The sequence below is a fragment of the Salvelinus alpinus genome, chromosome 25, assembly GCF_045679555.1.
Source record: "Salvelinus alpinus chromosome 25, SLU_Salpinus.1, whole genome shotgun sequence".
Taxonomy (NCBI): Eukaryota; Metazoa; Chordata; class Actinopteri; order Salmoniformes; family Salmonidae; genus Salvelinus; species Salvelinus alpinus.
In genome coordinates this window covers 30,496,168-30,515,875 of record NC_092110.1, presented here as the reverse complement: position 1 = coordinate 30,515,875, position 19,708 = coordinate 30,496,168, and the positions used below count along the sequence as shown (strand labels likewise).

Here is a 19,708-nt window from a genome sequence, read left to right as displayed (position 1 = left end):
CCTCTTGTCTACTCCTCTCTCCCTCTCTTTCTCTTTTCTCCTCTTGTCTACTCCTCTCTCCCCCTCTCTTTCTCTTTTCCCCTCGTCTACTCCTCTCTCCCCCTCTCTTTCTCTTTTCCCCTCTTGTCTACTCCTCTCTCCCCCTCTCTTTCTCTTTTCCCCTCTTGTCTACTCTCTCTCTCCCTCTCTTTCTCTTTTCCCCTCTTGTCTACTCCTCTCTCCCTCTCTTTCTCTTTTCCCCTCTTGTCTACTCCTCTCTCCCTCTCTTTCTCTTTTCTCCTCTTGTCTACTCCTCTCTCCCCCTCTCTTTCTCTTTTCCCCTCTTGTCTACTCCTCTCTCCCCCTCTCTTTCTCTTTCCCCTCTTGTCTACTCCTCTCTCCCTCTCTTTCTCTTTTCTCCTCTGGTCTACTCCCCTCTCTTTCTCTTTTCTCCTCTGGTCTACTCCCCTCCCTCTCTCTTTTCTCATCTTGTCTACTCCTCTCTCCCCCTCTCTCTCTTCTCCTCTTGTCTACTCCTCTCTCCCTCTCTTTCTCTTTTCTCCTCTTGTCTACTCCTCTCCCTCTCTCTTTTCTCATCTTGTCTACTCCTCTCTCCCCCTCTCTCTTTTCTCCTCTTGTCTACTCCTCTCTCCCCCTCTCTCTTTTCTCCTCTTGTCTACTCCCCTCTCTTTCTCTTTTCTCCTCTTGTCTACTCCTCTCTCCCCCCCTCTTTCTCTTTTCTCATCTTGTCTACTCCTCTCTCCCCCCCTCTTTCTCTTTTCTCCTCTTGTCTACTCCTCTCTCCCCCCCTCTTTCTCTTTTCTCATCTTGTCTACTCCTCTCTCCCTCTCTTTCTCTTTTCTCCTCTTGTCTACTCCTCTCTCCCCCTCTCTTTCTCTTTTCCCCTCTTGTCTACTCCTCTCTCCCTCTCTTTCTCTTTTCTCCTCTTGTCTACTCCTCTCTCCCTCTCTTTCTCTTTTCTCCTCTTGTCTACTCCCCTCTCTTTCTCTTTTCTCCTCTTGTCTACTCCTCTCTCCCTCTCTTTCTCTTTTCTCCTCTTGTCTACTCCTCTCTCCCCCTCTCTTTCTCTTGTATCCTCTTGTCTACTCCTCTCTCCCTCTCTTTCTCTTTTCCTCTCTTGTCTACTCCTCTCTCCCCCTCTCTTTCTCTTGTATCCTCTTGTCTTCTCCTCTCTCCCTCTCTTTCTCTTTTCTCCTCTTGTCTACTCCTCTCTCCCTCTCTTTCTCTTTTCTCCTCTTGTCTACTCCTCTCTCCCTCTCTTTCTCTTTTCTCCTCTTGTCTACTCCTCTCTCCCCCTCTCTTTCTCTTTTCTCCTCTTGTCTACTCCTCTCCCCCTCTCTTTCTCTTTTCTTCTCTTGTCTACTCCTCTCTCTTTCTCTTTTCTCCTCTTGTCTACTCCTCTCTCCCCCTCTCTTTCTCTTGTATCCTCTTGTCTACTCCTCTCTCCCTCTCTTTCTCTTTTCTCCTCTTGTCTACTCCTCTCTCCCCCTCTCTTTCTCTTGTATCCTCTTGTCTACTCCTCTCCCCCTCTCTTTCTCTTTTCCCCTCTTGTCTACTCCTCTCTCCCCCTCTCTTTCTCTTTTCTCCTCTTGTCTACTCCTCTCTCCCCCTCTTTCTCTTTTCTCCTCTTGTCTACTCCTCTCTCCCCCTCTCTTTCTCTTTTCCCCTCTTGTCTACTCCTCTCTCCTTCTCTTTCTCTTTTCTCCTCTTGTCTACTCCTCTCTCCCTCTCTTTCTCTTTTCCCCTCTTGTCTACTCCTCTCTCCCTCTCTTTCTCTTTTCCCCTCTTGTCTACTCCTCTCTCCCCCTCTCTTTATCTTTTCCCCTCTTGTCTACTCCTCTCTCCCTCTCTTTCTCTTTTCCCCTCTTGTCTACTCCTCTCCCCCTCTCTTTCTCTTGTATCCTCTTGTCTACTCCTCTCTCCCCCTCTCTTTCTCTTTTCTCCTCTTGTCTACTCCTCTCTCCCCCTCTCTTTCTCTTTTCCCCTCTTGTCTACTCCTCTCTCCCCCTCTTTCTCTTTTCCCCTCTTGTCTACTCCTCTCTCCCTCTCTTTCTCTTTTCTCCTCTTGTCTACTCCTCTCTCTTTCTCTTTTCCCCTCTTGTCTACTCCTCTCTCCCCCTCTCTTTCTCTTGTATCCTCTTGTCTACTCCTCTCTCCCTCTCTTTCTCTTTTCTCCTCTTGTCTACTCCTCTCTCCCTCTCTTTCTCTTTTCTCCTCTTGTCTACTCCTCTCTCCCTCTCTTTCTCTTTTCTCCTCTTGTCTACTCCTCTCTCCCTCTCTTTCTCTTTTCTCCTCTTGTCTACTCCTCTCTCCCTCTCTTTCTCTTTTCTCCTCTTGTCTACTCCTCTCTCCCCCTCTCTTTCTCTTTTCTCCTCTTGTCTACTCCTCTCCCCCTCTCTATTTTCTTCTCTTGTCTACTCCTCTCTCTTTCTCTTTTCTCCTCTTGTCTACTCCTCTCTCCCCCTCTCTTTCTCTTGTATCCTCTTGTCTACTCCTCTCTCCCTCTCTTTCTCTTTTCTCCTCTTGTCTACTCCTCTCTCCCCCTCTCTTTCTCTTGTATCCTCTTGTCTACTCCTCTCTTTCTCTTTTCCCCTCTTGTCTACTCCTCTCTCCCCCTCTCTTTCTCTTTTCTCCTCTTGTCTACTCCTCTCTCCCCCTCTTTCTCTTTTCTCCTCTTGTCTCCCCCTCTCTTTCTCTTTTCCCCTCTTGTCTACTCCTCTCTCCCTCTCTTTCTCTTTTCCCCTCTTGTCTACTCCTCTCTCCCTCTCTTTATCTTTTCCCCTCTTGTCTACTCCTCTCTCCCCCTCTCTTTCTCTTTTCCCCTCTTGTCTACTCCTCTCTCCCTCTCTTTCTCTTTTCCCCTCTTGTCTACTCCTCTCCCCCTCTCTTTCTCTTGTATCCTCTTGTCTACTCCTCTCTCCCCCTCTCTTTCTCTTTTCTCCTCTTGTCTACTCCTCTCTCCCCCTCTCTTTCTCTTTCCCCCTCTTGTCTACTCCTCTCTCCCCCTCTTTCTCTTTTCCCCTCTTGTCTACTCCTCTCTCCCTCTCTTTCTCTTTTCTCCTCTTGTCTACTCCTCTCTCTTTCTCTTTTCTCCTCTTGTCTACTCCTCTCTCCCCTCTCTCTTTTCTCCTCTTGTCTACTCCTCTCTCCCCCTCTCTTTCTCTTTTCTCCTCTTGTCTACTCCTCTCTCCCCCTCTCTTTCTCTTTTCTCCTCTTGTCTACTCCTCTCTCCCCTCTCTTTCTCTTTTCCCCTCTTGTCTACTCCTCTCTCCCTCTCTTTCTCTTTTCTCCTCTTGTCTACTCCTCTCTCCCCCTCTCTTTCTCTTTTCTCCTCTTGTCTACTCCTCTCTCCCCCTCTCTTTCTCTTTTCTCCTCTTGTCTACTCCTCTCTCCCCCTCTCTTTCTCTTTTCTCCTCTTGTCTACTCCTCTCTCCCCCTCTCTTTCTCTTTTCTCCTCTTGTCTACTCCTCTCTCCCCCTCTCTTTCTCTTTTCCCCTCTTGTCTACTCCTCTCTCCCTCTCTTTCTCTTTTCCCCTCTTGTCTACTCCTCTCTCCCCCTCTCTTTCTCTTTTCCCCTCTTGTCTACTCCTCTCTCCCTCTCTTTCTCTTTTCTCCTCTTGTCTACTCCTCTCTCCGCCTCTCTTTCTCTTTTCTCCTCTTGTCTACTCCTCTCTCCCTCTCTTTCTCTTTTCCCCTCTTGTCTACTCCTCTCTCCCTCTCTTTCTCTTTTCTCCTCTTGTCTACTCCTCTCTCCCTCTCTTTCTCTTTTCTCCTCTTGTCTACTCCTCTCTCCCTCTCTTTCTCTTTTCTCCTCTTGTCTACTCCTCTCTCCCTCTCTTTCTCTTTTCCCCTCTTGTCTACTCCTCTCTCCCTCTCTTTCTCTTTTCCCCTCTTGTCTACTCCTCTCTCCCTCTCTTTCTCTTTTCCCCTCTTGTCTACTCCTCTCTCCCTCTCTTTCTCTTTTCCCCTCTTGTCTACTCCTCTCTCCCTCTCTTTCTCTTTTCTCCTCTTGTCTACTCCTCTCCCTCTCTCTTTTCTCATCTTGTCTACTCCTCTCTCCCCCCTCTTTCTCTTTTCTCCTCTTGTCTACTCCTCTCTCCCTCTCTTTCTCTTTTCTCCTCTTGTCTACTCCGCTCTCCCTCTCTTTCTCTTTTCCCCTCTTGTCTACTCCTCTCTCCCCCTCTCTTTCTCTTTTCCCCTCTTGTCTACTCCTCTCTCCCTCTCTTTCTCTTTTCTCCTCTTGTCTACTCCTCTCCCTCTCTCTTTTCCCCTCTTGTCTACTCCTCTCTCCCCCTCTCTTTCTCTTTTCCCCTCTTGTCTACTCCTCTCTCCCTCTCTTTCTCTTTTCTCCTCTTGTCTACTCCTCTCTCCCCCTCTCTTTCTCTTTTCTCCTCTTGTCTACTCCTCTCTCCCCCTCTCTTTCTCTTTTCCCCTCTTGTCTACTCCTCTCTCCCTCTCTTTCTCTTTTCTCCTCTTGTCTACTCCTCTCTCCCCCTCTCTTTCTCTTTTCCCCTCGTCTACTCCTCTCTCCCCCTCTCTTTCTCTTTTCCCCTCTTGTCTACTCCTCTCTCCCTCTCTTTCTCTTTTCCCCTCTTGTCTACTCCTCTCTCCCTCTCTTTCTCTTTTCCCCTCTTGTCTACTCCTCTCTCCCTCTCTTTCTCTTTTCCCCTCTTGTCTACTCCTCTCTCCCTCTCTTTCTCTTTTCTCCTCTTGTCTACTCCTCTCTCCCCCTCTCTTTCTCTTTTCCCCTCTTGTCTACTCCTCTCTCCCCCTCTCTTTCTCTTTCCCCTCTTGTCTACTCCTCTCTCCCTCACTTTCTCTTTTCTCCTCTGGTCTACTCCCCTCTCTTTCTCTTTTCTCCTCTGGTCTACTCCCCTCTCTTTCTCTTTTCTCCTCTTGTCTACTCCTCTCTCTTGTCTTGTGTTCAGTTCTGTTCTTCTGCGTTTTCTCCCAGTCTCTTTTCTTCTCTACTGTTCTCTCCTCTCCTCTGCTCTCAACTCCCCTCTCCTCCCCGGCTCTCCCTCTGGAACTCATGAGTACTGGATTAGTGTAGTTGTCAGTATGCTGGTGTTCTGACCCAGTCACAGATGTAGAAATGTGTTCTGTCACTGTCACAATGTAGAGATGTGTCCTGTTGGTGATAAGAGACAACATCTACTCAATTCTACAACTTCTGATGAATGCTTCTTCATGTGTTTTATGTTTTTCTATGTTGAGCATTTAAATTAAAATTGATACATTCTACTTAGCAACAACTATACCGAAAAGTAATATTATTCTCCTAGTATCCCAATTAACTGTATGTCTGTGTGTGTGTGTGTGTGTGTGTGTGTGTGTGTGTGTGTGTGTCCAGGTACCCAGCGTCGTCGTCTGATTCCCAGCCTGACCCCAGACTCGTCCTCTCCGGTCAGGAAGCCTGCCATCAGCCCAGGTGTACGCTGGGTAGACGGGCCGCTACGCCCTGCCCCCAGGGGAACCACAGAACCCTTCGAAATAAAGGTCTACGAGATAGACGACGTGGAGCGCATGCAGAGGAGAGAGGTGGAGACAGAGAGAGGTGGAGACAGAGAGAGGTGGAGACAGAGAGAGGTGGAGACAGAGAGAGGTGGAGACAGAGAGAGGTGGAGACAGAGAGAGGTGGAGACAGAGAGAGGTGGAGAGAGAGAGAGGTGGAGACAGAGAGAGGTGGAGACAGAGAGAGGTGGAGACAGAGAGAGGTGGAGACAGAGAGAGGTGGAGACAGAGAGAGGTGGAGACAGAGAGAGGTGGAGACAGAGAGAGGTGGAGACAGAGAGAGGTGGAGACAGAGAGAGGTGGAGACAGAGAGAGGTGGAGACAGAGAGAGGTGGAGACAGAGAGAGGTGGAGACAGAGAGAGGTGGGAGACAGAGAGAGGTGGAGACAGAGAGAGGTGGAGACAGAGAGAGGTGGAGACAGAGAGAGGTGGAGACAGAGAGAGGTGGAGAGACAGAGAGAGGTGGAGAGAGAGAGAGAGGTGGAGAGAGAGAGAGATGGAGACAGAGAGAGACAGAGACGGAGACGGATATAGATGGAGAAAGATGGAGACGGATATAGATGGAGACGGATATAGATGGAGACGGATATAGATGGAGAAAGAGGGAGACGGATATAGATGGAGACGGATATAGATGGAGACGGATATAGATGGAGACGGATATAGATGGAGAAAGAGGGAGACGGATATAGATGGAGACGGATATAGATGGAGACGGATATAGATGGAGACGGATATAGATGGAGAAAGAGGGAGACGGATATAGATGGAGACGGATATAGATGGAGACGGATATAGATGGAGACGGATATAGATGGAGACGGATATAGATGGAGAAAGAGGGAGACGGATATAGATGGAGACGGATATAGATGGAGACGGATATAGATGGAGACGGATATAGATGGAGACGGATATAGATGGAGAAAGAGGGAGACGGATATAGATGGAGAAAGAGGGAGACGGATATAGATGGAGAAAGAGGGAGACGGATATAGATGGAGAAAGAGGGAGACGGATATAGATGGAGACGGATATAGATGGAGACGGATATAGATGGAGAAAGAGGGAGACGGATATAGATGGAGAAAGAGGGAGACGGATATAGATGGAGACGGATATAGATGGAGACGGATATAGATGGAGAAAGATGGAGACGGATATAGATGGAGACGGATATAGATGGAGACGGATATAGATGGAGACGGATATAGATGGAGAAAGATGGAGACGGATATAGATGGAGACGGATATAGATGGAGACGGATATAGATGGAGAAAGAGGGAGACGGATATAGATGGAGAAAGATGGAGGGAGGTGGAGATGGAGAAAGATGGAGGGAGGTGGAGATGGAGAAAGATGGAGGGAGGTGGAGATGGAGGGAGGTGGAGATGGAGGGAGGTGGAGATGGAGGGAGGTGGAGATGGAGGGAGGGAGAGATGGAGGGAGGGAGGGAGGGAGAGAGAGAGAGGGAGAGAGAGATGGAGGGAGACGGATATAGATGGAGACGGATATAGATGGAGAAAGAGGGAGACGGATATAGATGGAGAAAGATGGAGGGAGGTGGAGATGGAGAAAGATGGAGGGAGGTGGAGATGGAGAAAGATGGAGGGAGGTGGAGATGGAGGGAGGTGGAGATGGAGGGAGGGAGAGATGGAGGGAGGGAGGGAGGGAGGGAGAGAGAGAGGGGGAGAGAGAGAGATGGAGGGAGATGGATGGAGGGAGGGATGGATAGGGAGAGAGAGATGGAGAGAGATGGAGGGAGGGACAGATGGAGATGGAGGGAGGGAGAGAGAGATGGAGGGCAAGGGAAAGAGAGAGAGAGAGGGCGAGGGAAAGAGAGAGAGAGAGGGCGAGGGAAAGAGAGAGAGAGAGGGCGAGGGAAAGAGAGAGAGAGAGGGCGAGGGAAAGAGAGAGAGAGAGGGCGAGGGAAAGAGAGAGAGAGAGGGCGAGGGAAAGAGAGAGAGAGAGGGCGAGGGAAAGAGAGAGAGAGGGCGAGGGAAAGAGAGAGAGAGGGCGAGGGAAAGAGAGAGAGAGGGCGAGGGAAAGAGAGAGAGAGGGCGAGGGAAAGAGAGATGGAGGGAGAGCGAGGGAAAGAGAGATGGAGGGAGAGCGAGGGAAAGAGAGATGGAGGGCAAGGGAGATGGAGGGAGAGCGAGAGATGGAGGGAGATGGATGGAGGGAGGGATAGGGAGAGAGAGATGGAGGGAGGGACAGATGGAGATGGAGGGAGGGAGAGAGAGAGATGGAGGGCAAGGGAAAGAGAGATGGAGGGAGAGATGGAGGGCAAGGGAAAGAGAGATGGAGGGAGAGGGAAAGAGAGATGGAGGGAGAGCGAGGGAGAGCGAGATGGAGGGCAAGGGAGATGGAGGGAGCGCGAGGGAGAGCGAGATGGAGGGAGAGCGAGAGATGGAGGGAGGGAGAGAGATGGAGGGAGATGGATGGAGGGAGGGATAGGGAAGGAGAGGGAGAGAGAGATGGAGAGATGGATGGAGAGTAGGGAGAGATGGAGATGGAGGGAGGGAGAGATGGAGAGAGAGAGATGGAGGGAGGGAGAGAGAGAGATGGAGGGAGGGAGAGAAAGAGATGGAGGGCAAGGGAAAGAGAGATGGAGGGAGAGATGGAAAGAGAGATGGAGGGCAAGGGAAAGAGAGATGGAGGGAGAGATGGAGGGAGAGGGAAAGAGAGATGGAGGGAGGGAGGGAAAGAGAGATGGAGGGAGAGAGGGAAAGAGAGATGGAGGGAAAGAGAGATGGAGGGAGATGGATGGAGGGAGGGATAGGGAGAGAGAGGGAGGGAGATGGAGGGAGGGAGGGATATGGAGAGAGAGGGAGGGAGATGGAGGGAGAGGGAGGGAGAGGGAGAGAGAGAGAGATGTAGGGAGAGAGAGAGAGATGGAGGGAGAGAGAGATGGAGGGAGAGAGAGATGGAGGGAGAGAGAGATGGAGGGAGAGGGAGATGGAGGGAGAGGGAGAGAGAGATGGAGGGAGAGAGAGAGAGATGGATGGAGAGAGAGAGATGGATGGAGAGAGAGAGATGGATGGAGAGGGAGATGGATGGAGAGGGAGATGGATGGAGAGGGAGATGGATGGAGAGGGAGAGGGAGATGTAGGGAGAGGGAGATGTAGGTAGAGGTAGAGCGAGAGCGAGATGGAGGGAGGGAGAGAGGGAGGGAGATGGAAGGAGAGGGAGAGGGAGGGAGATGGAAGGAGAGGGAGGGAGAGGGAGGGAGATGGAAGGAGAGGGAGGGAGATGGAAGGAGAGGGAGGGAGATGGAAGGAGAGGGAGGGAGATGGAAGGAGAGGGCGATGGATGGAGAGGGCGATGGATGGAGAGGGCGATGGATGGAGGGAGAGGGAGGGAGATGGAGGGAGGTGGAAGGAGAGGGAGGTGGAGGGAGAGGGAGGGAGATGGACAGAGGATGGAGAGAGGTGGAGGAGAGGGAGAGAGAGGTGGAGGAGAGAGAGAAAGGAAGCAAGGTGATAGAGAGGAAAGGATGGAGGGGTAACCTCGCCCCCAGGCTACAGAGCATATAAACCTGGGATATCAACCACCCTGAATTGGTCGTAGTGGGAGTGACCATAGAATTATATGGGAGTGACCTACCGAGTAAAGTATTTGTCATTTAATTTTAGCGAATCACACGAATGCGAGGCATGGCTCTGTGCTTGTGGTGTGCTAGCGTACAGGGGGGTTTAGGAAGATGGGAGATGATTGGTTGGTAGATTAAACCGATTAAGCCAATTCTATTGGTTTAATCGGCCAATTCTACATCCCTCTCTGTATTCAATGGCTAATGAAGGCCAAGTTTATCGGGTTGGTCCACCAGACTCTTTGCGCATTTGGGCAGAAGCGTCTGGGAATGAGATTAGGTGGAGGGAGATGAAGGATGGTGAGAGAGAGGTGGAGAGAGAAAGGGAACAAGGTGAGTGATAGAGAGGTGGAGGGGAGGAAGGGAGAGAGGGATGGTAGTGGAGGGGGGAAAAAATCTGCAAAATATTGGAAGAGAAAATGTAACCAGGACATTTAGTTCCAAACACATGAAGTTGAACAACATAATCCTCTTAATGCTGTTAGTTTCTAGTAATATATTTAATAGATGTTGTTTTAAGGAGTGACTTATGTACTTGACATTTTCCAGTCTATACCTGGCCAACATGGTACTCCTCTCCTCATAGCACTCTCTCTGTTCTCTGTCTAATGAGTAGCTTCCCAGACCTACAGTCTGGCTGAAGTCCTGATCCACGAACTCCCTCTCTCTTCTCTGGGCCTTTCTCTCTCCCATTCTCTCTCCCCACCTTTCTCTCTCTCTCTCTCCCTCTCTCCCCCCGCCTCTCTCTCCCTCCCTTTCTCTCTCCCCACCTTTCTCTCTCTCTCCCCACCTTTCTCTCTCTCTCCCCACCTTTCTCTCTCTCTCTCCCCACCTTTCTCTCTCTCTCTCCCCACCTTTCTCTCTCTCTCTCCCCACCTTTCTCTCTCTCTCCCTCCCTCTCTCCCCCTGCCTCTCTCTCCCTCCCTTTCTCCCCCCACCTCTCTCTCTCTCTCCCCACCTCTCTCTCTCCCCACTCTCTCTCTCCCCCCACCTCTCTCTCCCTCTCTCTCTCCCCCCACCTCTCTCTCTCCCTCCCTTTCTCTCCCCACCTCTCTCTCTCTCTCCCCACCTCTCTCTCTCCCCACTCTCTCTCTCCCCCCACCTCTCTCTCCCTCTCTCTCTCCCCCCACCTCTCTCTCTCCCTCCCTTTCTCTCCCCACCTCTCTCTCTCTCTCTCTCCCCACCCCTCTCTCTCTCCCCCCACCTCTCTCTCCCTCCCTTTCTCCCCCACCTCTCTCTCTCTCTCTCCCCACCTCTCTCTCTCTCCCCACCTCTCTCTCTCCCCACCTCTCTCCCTCCCTTTCTCCCCCACCTCTCTCTCTCCCCACCTCTCTCTCTCTCTCCCTCCCTTTCTCCCCCCACCTATCTCTCTCCCTCCCTTTCTCCCCCCACCTATCTCTCTCCCTCCCTTTCTCCCCCCACCTATCTCTCTCCCCACCCCTCTCTCCCCACCTCTCTCTCTCCTCACCTCTCTCTCTCTCTCCCCCTCTCTCTCCCTCTCTCTTTCTCCCCCCACATCTCTCTCCCCCCCACCTCTCTCTCTCCCCCCCACCTCTCTCTCCCCCCATCTCTCTCTCTCCCCCACCTCTCTCGCTCTCTCTCCCCCCACCTCTCTCCCCCCACCTCTCTCTCTGTCCCTCCCTTTCTCCCCCCAACTCTCTCTCTCTCTCCCCACCTCTCTCCCCCCACCTCTCTTTCTCTCTCTCCCCCCCACCTCTCTCTCTTTCTCTCTCTTTCTCTCTCCCCTACCTCTTTCTCTCTCTTCCCACCTCTCCCTCCCCTCATGTCTTTGTATCCCCCTCTCTTCTCCGTGTCTCCACCAGGAGGTGGTTTATTTCAGTGCTAAGCTGAAGATCTTGGAAAACAGGCAGCAGCGGATATCCGAGGTCCGAGCCAAGTACGACTGGCTGAAGAAAGAGCTGGAACAGACCAAGCAGCACCTGATGCTGGAGCCAGACAAATGGACCACTGAATGTAAGTAAGTGTGTGTGTGTGTGTGTGTGTGTGTGTGTGTGTGTGTGTGTGTGTGTGTGTGTGTGTGTGTGTGTGTGTGTCATACTTGCATTTCAGCCACAGCCTTGACACCTACAGTAATCGTTCTGGTAAATGTTAGGGAGCTCAATGTTTCTCTACCTGCTACACCTATCATTGACACCTGTGTGTTCTCCTGTCCACCCATTGTAGAACATCCCTTCTTCTAGAAATGTCCTTTCTACTCATTGTAATGATATGGCCTGTCTCTGCCCCTGGTTGTAACATATCTCGGTCTCTCTGTCTCTGTCACATGGCTGTAACATATGTCCATCTCTCCTCCCCTGTAGCATGGCTGTAACATAATGTCTATCTCTCTGTCCCCACCCCATAGTTGACCTGCAGCAGACGTTTGAGGTGGACTCTCTGGAGTACCTGGAGGCTCTAGAGGTGATGACAGACAGACTGGAGACCAGGGTCAACTTCTGCAAAGCTCACCTCATGATGGTCACCTGCTTCGACGTCACCTGCCGACGCAGGTAGAACAAAGAACGGACAGGCGGACCACACCTCCTCTAGGACTCTTAGGACTCATGGAAAGTGGAGACAACACAGCAGGAAGAGAGGGATGGAGCAGAGGGAGGAATTTCCCTGAGGAGGTGCAGAGGCAGATGGAGACAAAGGCATGCAGAGACTAAAGAGGAATATTTTTTTAAGCAGTGGGGAAGGGAGCGAGAGAAGAGGAGGAGGAAGAAAAGGAGGAGGAGAGAGATTGTTTTAAAGAAGGAGTGTATCCGCCACCGGACAGGAAGATCACTTTTACAGAGCAGTTGTTGGAGTTTGTAAATAAAGTTTTGCTTGCTTTGAATAAGGCCTGGCTGACGGACGGCTATTAGTCACGTAGGGAAACAAAGAGAAAAGAATGACAGAAAGGAAAGAAAACCAACCATGTGTGAGAGAGACAAGTGCCTTGCGAACACTTTGACATCTGAAACATTTCTCCTGTGTTTGTGTACAAACGGTGCTAGCTGAAAAAATGATAGATCTCAAAAGTCAAAATAATATGAAAAGGGTTTTACTCTGTTTCCTCTCCCTGCCTCGCTGTTCTCAGTGGTTTGTACTTATATAGTTCTACACTAGTTATGATGCAACATATGAACTGTTACGTGTTCGTTTTTATACCTCTTTTTTTATTTTCTGAAGAAAGTGGGACCACACAAAGTGCTTTAGGGGATGCTATATACAGGTGCAGGATCTTCATTTGAGAGTTTTCTACAGCAGGAACATAATCCTGCAGCCACAGGAAATGTGAATTATTATGTGGATTAAAATTAACATACACTTTTGTAGGGGTTGATTACATTTTTCGTAAGGGAAAATCAAGTCTGACTTTTCTAAGTATAAACTTCAGAAGCCTTTTTAAACCCCAAATACACTACAAGTTTAAAATGTCCTGCATTGCAGGAAAGTTATCCTGCAACAGGGTGATCAAATGAAGATCCTACATCTGTAAGGACAGACAATGTGAATGGTGGTGGTGGTGAAATGCTAAGCCAAAACATGGTTTATTTTATGGACCATTGATTTCCTTGTCCGAACTCGGGCTATGGTTTTGGCACCCGAAGTGTTCAGTTGTGGGTTCAGGCCTACCGTACACCAATCCCCCCTCCCACTAACACCTTGACTAGACCGTCCACATTGCGTTCGTGAGTGTTGCAAAATAAATGGTCACACTTTATTTGGATCGTTTGGATAGCATCTGTAGATGCTCTACTATCATGTCATACTATCAACAAACTAGCTGTTGATAAGAAACGGATTGCTATGGTTACGGTTACACATATATGTTATTCAATCATTTCATCCAAACTGCTCGCGCACGTGACCGAGCGTCTGCATATCCAGCTGCTAAAATATAACTTTATTTGAGAAGCTGGAAACGATTCAAGTTCCGCCTCTCTCATCTACTCATTGGTTTTCACAAGCATACTAACCCATGTGGGTGATTGAAAGATGAGAGGAGAGATTCATCAAAGATAACTGTAGCTAGTTTGTCCTGGGAGATAAACATTGGGTTGTTATGTTAACTGAATTGCATATGGTCCATTTTATTCCTGGATCTTTGTCGAATTGTGTGTTTCTCTACTCTGACGATTAATTCCCAGATAAAAGGGGAAACCTCGTTACTTTTTAGTTAGTCTGTCCCCACATTAATGTAGCTGGTTCAGTTGTTTTTGGTGTTGTAATTAACCTGCGTGTCATGATCTCGTCTGGTGGGGACAGACAACATCAACATGCGCACGTTGGCATGCGCAGGGCCGGTTTGGTTAAGGTGTGAAGGTGATCGAGGTACAGAGAGACGTCAACTAGAAGGGAGGAGAGATGGATGGAGGAGAAAATGCTAGAAGAAAATAGTAGCATTATGAAACATAATAAATACCATAGAGGGAATGGGTGTAACTATGTGATTCATGGGTTAAAGTGAAGCTGTCCTACAGTATTCTATAGGTCTAAGGCTGCATTTACACAGGCAGCCCGATTCTGATCTGTTTTACACTAATTGATCCTTTGACCAATCACATCAGATCTTTTTCAGAGCTGAAACCGATAGGTCAAAAGACCAATTAGGTAAAAAAAATGAAAAGATCAGAATTGGACTGCCTGTGTAAACACAGATGGAAATCCGAGCTAAATATGAGCGTAGAGGAAAATCTCCCATTCACTCTGCTTGGTGCCACTGTCATGGTGCATTCACTTTGGGAATATTTTGTAAATATATATATATGGTGCTTGAGACCATTTCAGATCTAAATGTTTGTATAACTATATGCATATAGCCTGTTTCCTAAAATAACTTTAAGACACACATGCTTCTTCTTCATCATCTTATCATCATCCTATTGTATTATGTACAGTGTCCTTGGGTGTTTTGAAAGGTGTTTATTGAAGGGATAATGCCAGAGGAGCCGGTAGATATAAGATATATTGGCACGGGTGTTAGGCCCGAGACGAAGTCAGATGGAACAGAGTAAAAAGGCAACTCGTGGAATAGACACCGGCTGGAATGAGGTTTTAACCAATCAGCATTCAGGATTAGACCCACCCGTTGTATTAACATGAAATGTATCATTTGTAATATTCTTATTATCATCATCATGCCCCTTGCCCTTTACCCTTTGACCTCTCCCCTCTGTCATGGTCATAAATTAAGGATCTTATTAATTTAACTCAAGACGTGCTAGAACAGAAAGTTTGCTTATATTGTATAATTTATTATCCACACACCTTCTGATCTGCAAAGTTACTATGCATTTAAAAAATAGACAGAAAATAATTGTACGTACGCTGAGCCCATTTCATATATAGGTATATTCCAACATATAGACACTTATCATTTTTATTTGGGATGTACATTTTTTCCTGCTCTGTTGTTGTTTGCAACTGTTACGTCCTCCTTTGATCTGTTTGATTGATAGGATGACGTTGTCCCTGGAGGCTGATTTAAGGTCAGTTTCATGCTCTACCCTCTAATGGTTAATGATTAGTACTCAGGGTGGGTAATCTGGTCCTAGATCTGTTCCTAACTTCAACCTGGAGCCTGTTGATGATGGTACTCTCCAGGGTCACGTTCAGGATGGTGCAATGTTTCAAAACCTGCACATATAAATGTATCATGTTTAACAGATATATGATTGTCTGTTTTGTATGGCAGGGAATTGAGTTCACTCTCTTCATTGCATTTCTAACAATCGAACGTCTCACCTTCCTGAATACAACCTGGCAACCCATGGAAACGTCTCACTCCGGTGTCATGGTGTCTTGGTTGTCAGGGGGTCTGAAATGTTGTAGAGAGATCTATTTCTCTGGCTGTACAGTCTGTGGGGAGTGGGAGAGGTACTGTAGCTAGCAGGGTTGGCCTCATTTACATTCAGTCAATTTTAGGAAGGGAAATGATATTCAGCCAAAACATCTCCTGAAAAGACGGAATAGAAATGGAATTGACCTGTAGTCCCATCCCATGCTAGCTAGGCCTTACTGTGCGGTGGCTGGGCAGGGGGTGTGTGCGTGCTTTCAGGAGGCACAAACAAGGGGAAATAAACCCTTTTGAAATGGGAAACTAACATAGTTGGACCAAAAACATTTCCTCCTAATTGTGCCTGCTCAACCTGACCCATGTCTGTGTGTAACTCCGTCATCAGAAGCTCTTCTGACAGACAAACGGACTGAGAATCTGACGGTGACACAAGGATTGCTGTAAATAAAGGATTGTATTCAAGTAAATGTGTGTTATTTTATTCTCTTAATGTTACCGTGCTCAACAATCCTGATTTAATTTAAGTGTAAGTAAACCAACCACCGTCCCACAAAGTAAGAAAAAATATTCAAATTGAACAACTGTATTGCAGTTAATCAGAGTTTGCCCTTATCCAATGTGCAGTTATCATGGACTGTACATAAACCAATAAGAGCGCTGTTTTTCATGTGTGTGTTATGAGCAGAACATTTCCACCAATGTTTACCATAGATGGAACCCACATGGAGCCTGGATGGAACCCACATGGAGCCTGGATGGAACCCACATGGAGCCTGGATGGAACCCACATGGAGCCTGGATGGAACCCACATGGAGCCTGGATGGAACCCACATGGAGCCTGGATGGAACCCACATGGAGCCTGGATGGAACCCACATGGAGCCTGGATGGAACCCACATGGAGCCTGGATGGAACCCACATGGAGCCTGGATGGAACCCACATGGAGCCTGGATGGAACCCACATGGAGCCTGGATGGAAAACACATGGAGCCTGGATGGAAAACACATGGAGCCTGGATGGAAAACACATAGAGCCTGGATGGAACCCACATGGAGCCTGGATGGAACCCACATGGAGCCTGGATGGAACCCACATGGAGCCTGGATGGAAAACACATGGAGCCTGGATGGAAAACACATGGAGCCTGGATGGAAAACACATGGAGCCTGGATGGAAAACACATGGAGCCTGGATGGAACCCACATGGAGCCTGGATGGAACCCACATGGAGCCTGGATGGAACCCACATGGAGCCTGGATGGAACCCACATGGAGCCTGGATGGAACCCACATGGAGCCTGGATGGAACCCACATGGAGCCTGGATGGAACCCACATGGAGCCTGGATGGAACCCACATGGAGCCTGGATGGAACCCACATGGAGCCTGGATGGAACCCACATGGAGCCTGGATGGAAAACACATGGAGCCTGGATGGAAAACACATGGAGCCTGGATGGAAAACACATAGAGCCTGGATGGAACCCACATGGAGCCTGGATGGAACCCACATGGAGCCTGGATGGAACCCACATGGAGCCTGGATGGAAAACACATGGAGCCTGGATGGAAAACACATGGAGCCTGGATGGAAAACACATGGAGCCTGGATGGAAAACACATAGAGCCTGGATGGAACCCACATGGAGCCTGGATGGAACCCACATGGAGCCTGGATGGAACCCACATGGAGCCTGGATGGAACCCACATGGATCCTGGATGGAACCCACATGGATCCTGGATGGAACCCACATGGAGCCTGGATGGAACCCACATAGAGCCTGGATGGAACCCACATGGAGCCTGGATGGAACCCACATGGAGCCTGGATGGAACCCACATAGAGCCTGGATGGAACCCACATGGAGCCTGGATGGAACCCACATGGAGCCTGGATGGAACCCACATGGAGCCCGGATGGAACCCACATGGAGCCCGGGTGGAACCCACATGGAGCTCGGGTGGAACCCACATGGAGCTCGGGTGGAACCCACATGGAGCCCGGGTGGAACCCACATGGAGCCCGGGTGGAACCCACATAGAGCCCGGATGGAACCCAAATGGAGCCCGGGTGGAACCTACATAGAGCCCGGGTGGAACCTACATGGAGCCTGGATGGAACCCACATGGAGCCTGGATGGAACCCACATAGAGCCTGGATGGAACCCGCATGGAGCCCGGATGGAACCCGCATGGAGCCCGGATGGAACCCGCATGGAGCCCGGATGGAACCCGCATGGAGCCCGGATGGAACCCGCATGGAGCCTGGATGGAACCTGGTTTACTATCTACCCAGGTTTAGCTGCAATGTGTCATGTAACAGTGTCATTACGCTGTGACACATCATTCCTACTCAGATCCCCAGTGGTGGTATTACTATACATGGCCTGCCCGGTCTGCAGACAACAGCAGAGAACCATCCTTAACTGGGTGTCACTGCTAATGTGTGTGTGTGTGTGTGTACTCAATTACAACAGTAATTCATCTTCCCCAATGGAGGAAAGTGAGACGTATCAATGCCTCTGGCAGAGACTGAGTAAGCCTTCAGTTTTTTAAAAGAATGTGTTTGAAATATTAATGTAGACTGAACAAACAATTATATTTATATATATATATATATATATATATATATAATTTTTTGTTCAGGGATGTTTCTTTTTTTGCTTAGTTTATATATATATACAGTGGGGAGAACAAGTATTTGATACACTGCCGATTTTGCAGGTTTTCCTACTTACAAAGCATGTAGAGGTCTGTAATTTTTATCATAGGTACACTTCAACTGTGAGATGGAATCTAAAACAAAAATCCAGAAAATCACATTGTATGATTTTTAAGTAATTCATTTGCATTTTATTGCATGACATAAGTATTTGATACATCAGAAAAGCAGAACTTAATATTAGGTACAGAAACCTTTGTTTGCAGTCCTGCCGTGTAGTTCTGGGCTGATCCCTCAACTTCCTCATGATCATTGATGCCCCACGAGGTGAGATCTTGCATGGAGCCCCAGACCGAGGGTGATTGACCGTCATCTTGAACTTCTTCCATTTTCTAATAATTGCGCCAACAGTTGTTGCCTTCTCACCAAGCTGCTTGCCTATTGTCCTGTAGCCCATCCCAGCCTTGTGCAGGTCTACAATTTTATCCCTGATGTCCTTACACAGCTCTCTTGTCTTGGCCATTGTGGAGAGGTTGGAGTCTGTTTGATTGAGTGTGTGGACAGGTGTCTTTTATACAGGTAACGAGTTCAAACAGGTGCAGTTAATACAGGTAATGAGTGGAGAACAGGAGGGCTTCTTAAAGAAAAACTAACAGGTCTGTGAGAGCCGGAATTCTTACTGGTTGGTTGGTGATCAAATACTTATGTCATGCAATAAAATGCAAATTAATTACTTAAAAATCATACAATGTGATTTTCTGGATTTTTGTTTTAAATTCCGTCTCTCACAGTTGAAGTGTACCTATGATAAAAATTACAGACCTCTACATGCTTTGTAAGTAGGAAAACCTGCAAAATCGGCAGTGTATCAAATACTTGTTCTCCCCACTGTATATATAAACTGTTTCCCATGCTTGTTCAATGAACCATAAACAATTAATGAACGTACAACTGTGGATCGGTCGTTAAGACACTAACCGCTTACAGACGGTAGGCAATTAAGGTCACAGTTATGAAAACTTAGGACACTAAAAAGGCCTTTCTACTGACTGGAAAAACACGAAAAGAAAGATGCCCAGGGTTCCTGCTCATCTGCGTGAACGTGCCTTCGGCATGCTGCAAGGAGGCATGAGGACTGCAGAATAAATTGCAATGTCCGTACTGTGAGACGCCTAAGACAGCACTACAGGGAGACAGGACGGACAGCTGATTGTCCTCGCAGTGGCAGACCACGTGTAACAACACCTGCACAGGATCGGTATAGTCGAACATCACACCTGCGGGACAGGTTCAGGATGGTAACAACAGCTGCCCGAGTTACACCAGGAACTCACAATCCCTCCATCAGTGCTCAGCCTGTCCACAATAGGCTGAGAGAGGCTGGACTGAGGGCGTGTAAGCCTGTTGTAAGGCAGGTCCTCATCAGACATCACCGACAACAACGTCACCTATGGGCACAAACCCACCGTCGCTGGACCAGACAGGACTGGCAAAAAGTGCTCTTCACTGACGAGTTGCGGTTTTGTCTCACCAGGTGTGATGGTCGGATTCACGTTTATCATCGAAGGAATGAGCGTTACACCGAGGCCTGTACTCTGGAGCGGGATCGATTTGGAGGTGGAGGGTCCATCATGGTCTGAGGCGGTGTGTCACAGCATCATTGGACTGAGCTTGTTGTCATTGCAGGCAATCTCAACGCTGTCTGTTACAGGGAAGACATCCTCCCTCATGTGGTACCCTTCCTGCAGGCTCATCCTGACATGACCCTCCAGCATGACAATGCCACCAGCCATACTGCTCGTTCTGTGCGTGATTTCCTGCAAGACAGGAATGTCAGTGTTCTGCCATGGCTGGCGAAGAGCCCGGATCTCAAGCCCATTGAGCACGTCTGGGACCTGTTGGATCGGAGGGTGAGGGCTAGGGCCATTCCCCCCAGAAACGTCCAGGAACTTGCAGGTGCCTTGGTGGAAGAGTGGGGTAACATCTCACAGCATGAACTGGCAAAGCTGGTGCAGTCCATGAGGAGGAGATGCACTGCAGTACTTAATGCAGCTGGTGGCCACACTAGATACTGACTGTTACTTTTGATTTTGACCCCCCCCTTTGTTCAGGGACACATTATTCCATTTCTGTTAGTCACATGTCTGTGG

At 48.8% G+C, this 19,708-nt stretch overlaps 1 protein-coding gene across 1 annotated transcript in view; it reads left to right on the top strand.

Annotated features, from left to right (window-relative positions):
- Positions 1 to 15,359, top strand: part of LOC139553800 (kinesin-like protein KIF26B) — a 253,595-nt gene extending 238,236 nt beyond the window's left edge. The window contains exons 17-19 of the mRNA XM_071366475.1: positions 5,354 to 5,541; positions 10,931 to 11,081; positions 11,473 to 15,359. Coding sequence (XP_071222576.1) covers positions 5,354 to 5,541; positions 10,931 to 11,081; positions 11,473 to 11,621 — 488 coding nt within the window. The 3' untranslated portion in view covers positions 11,622 to 15,359. The remainder of the gene's footprint in view (positions 1 to 5,353; positions 5,542 to 10,930; positions 11,082 to 11,472) is intronic.
- Positions 15,360 to 19,708: the final 4,349 nt, after the last annotated feature.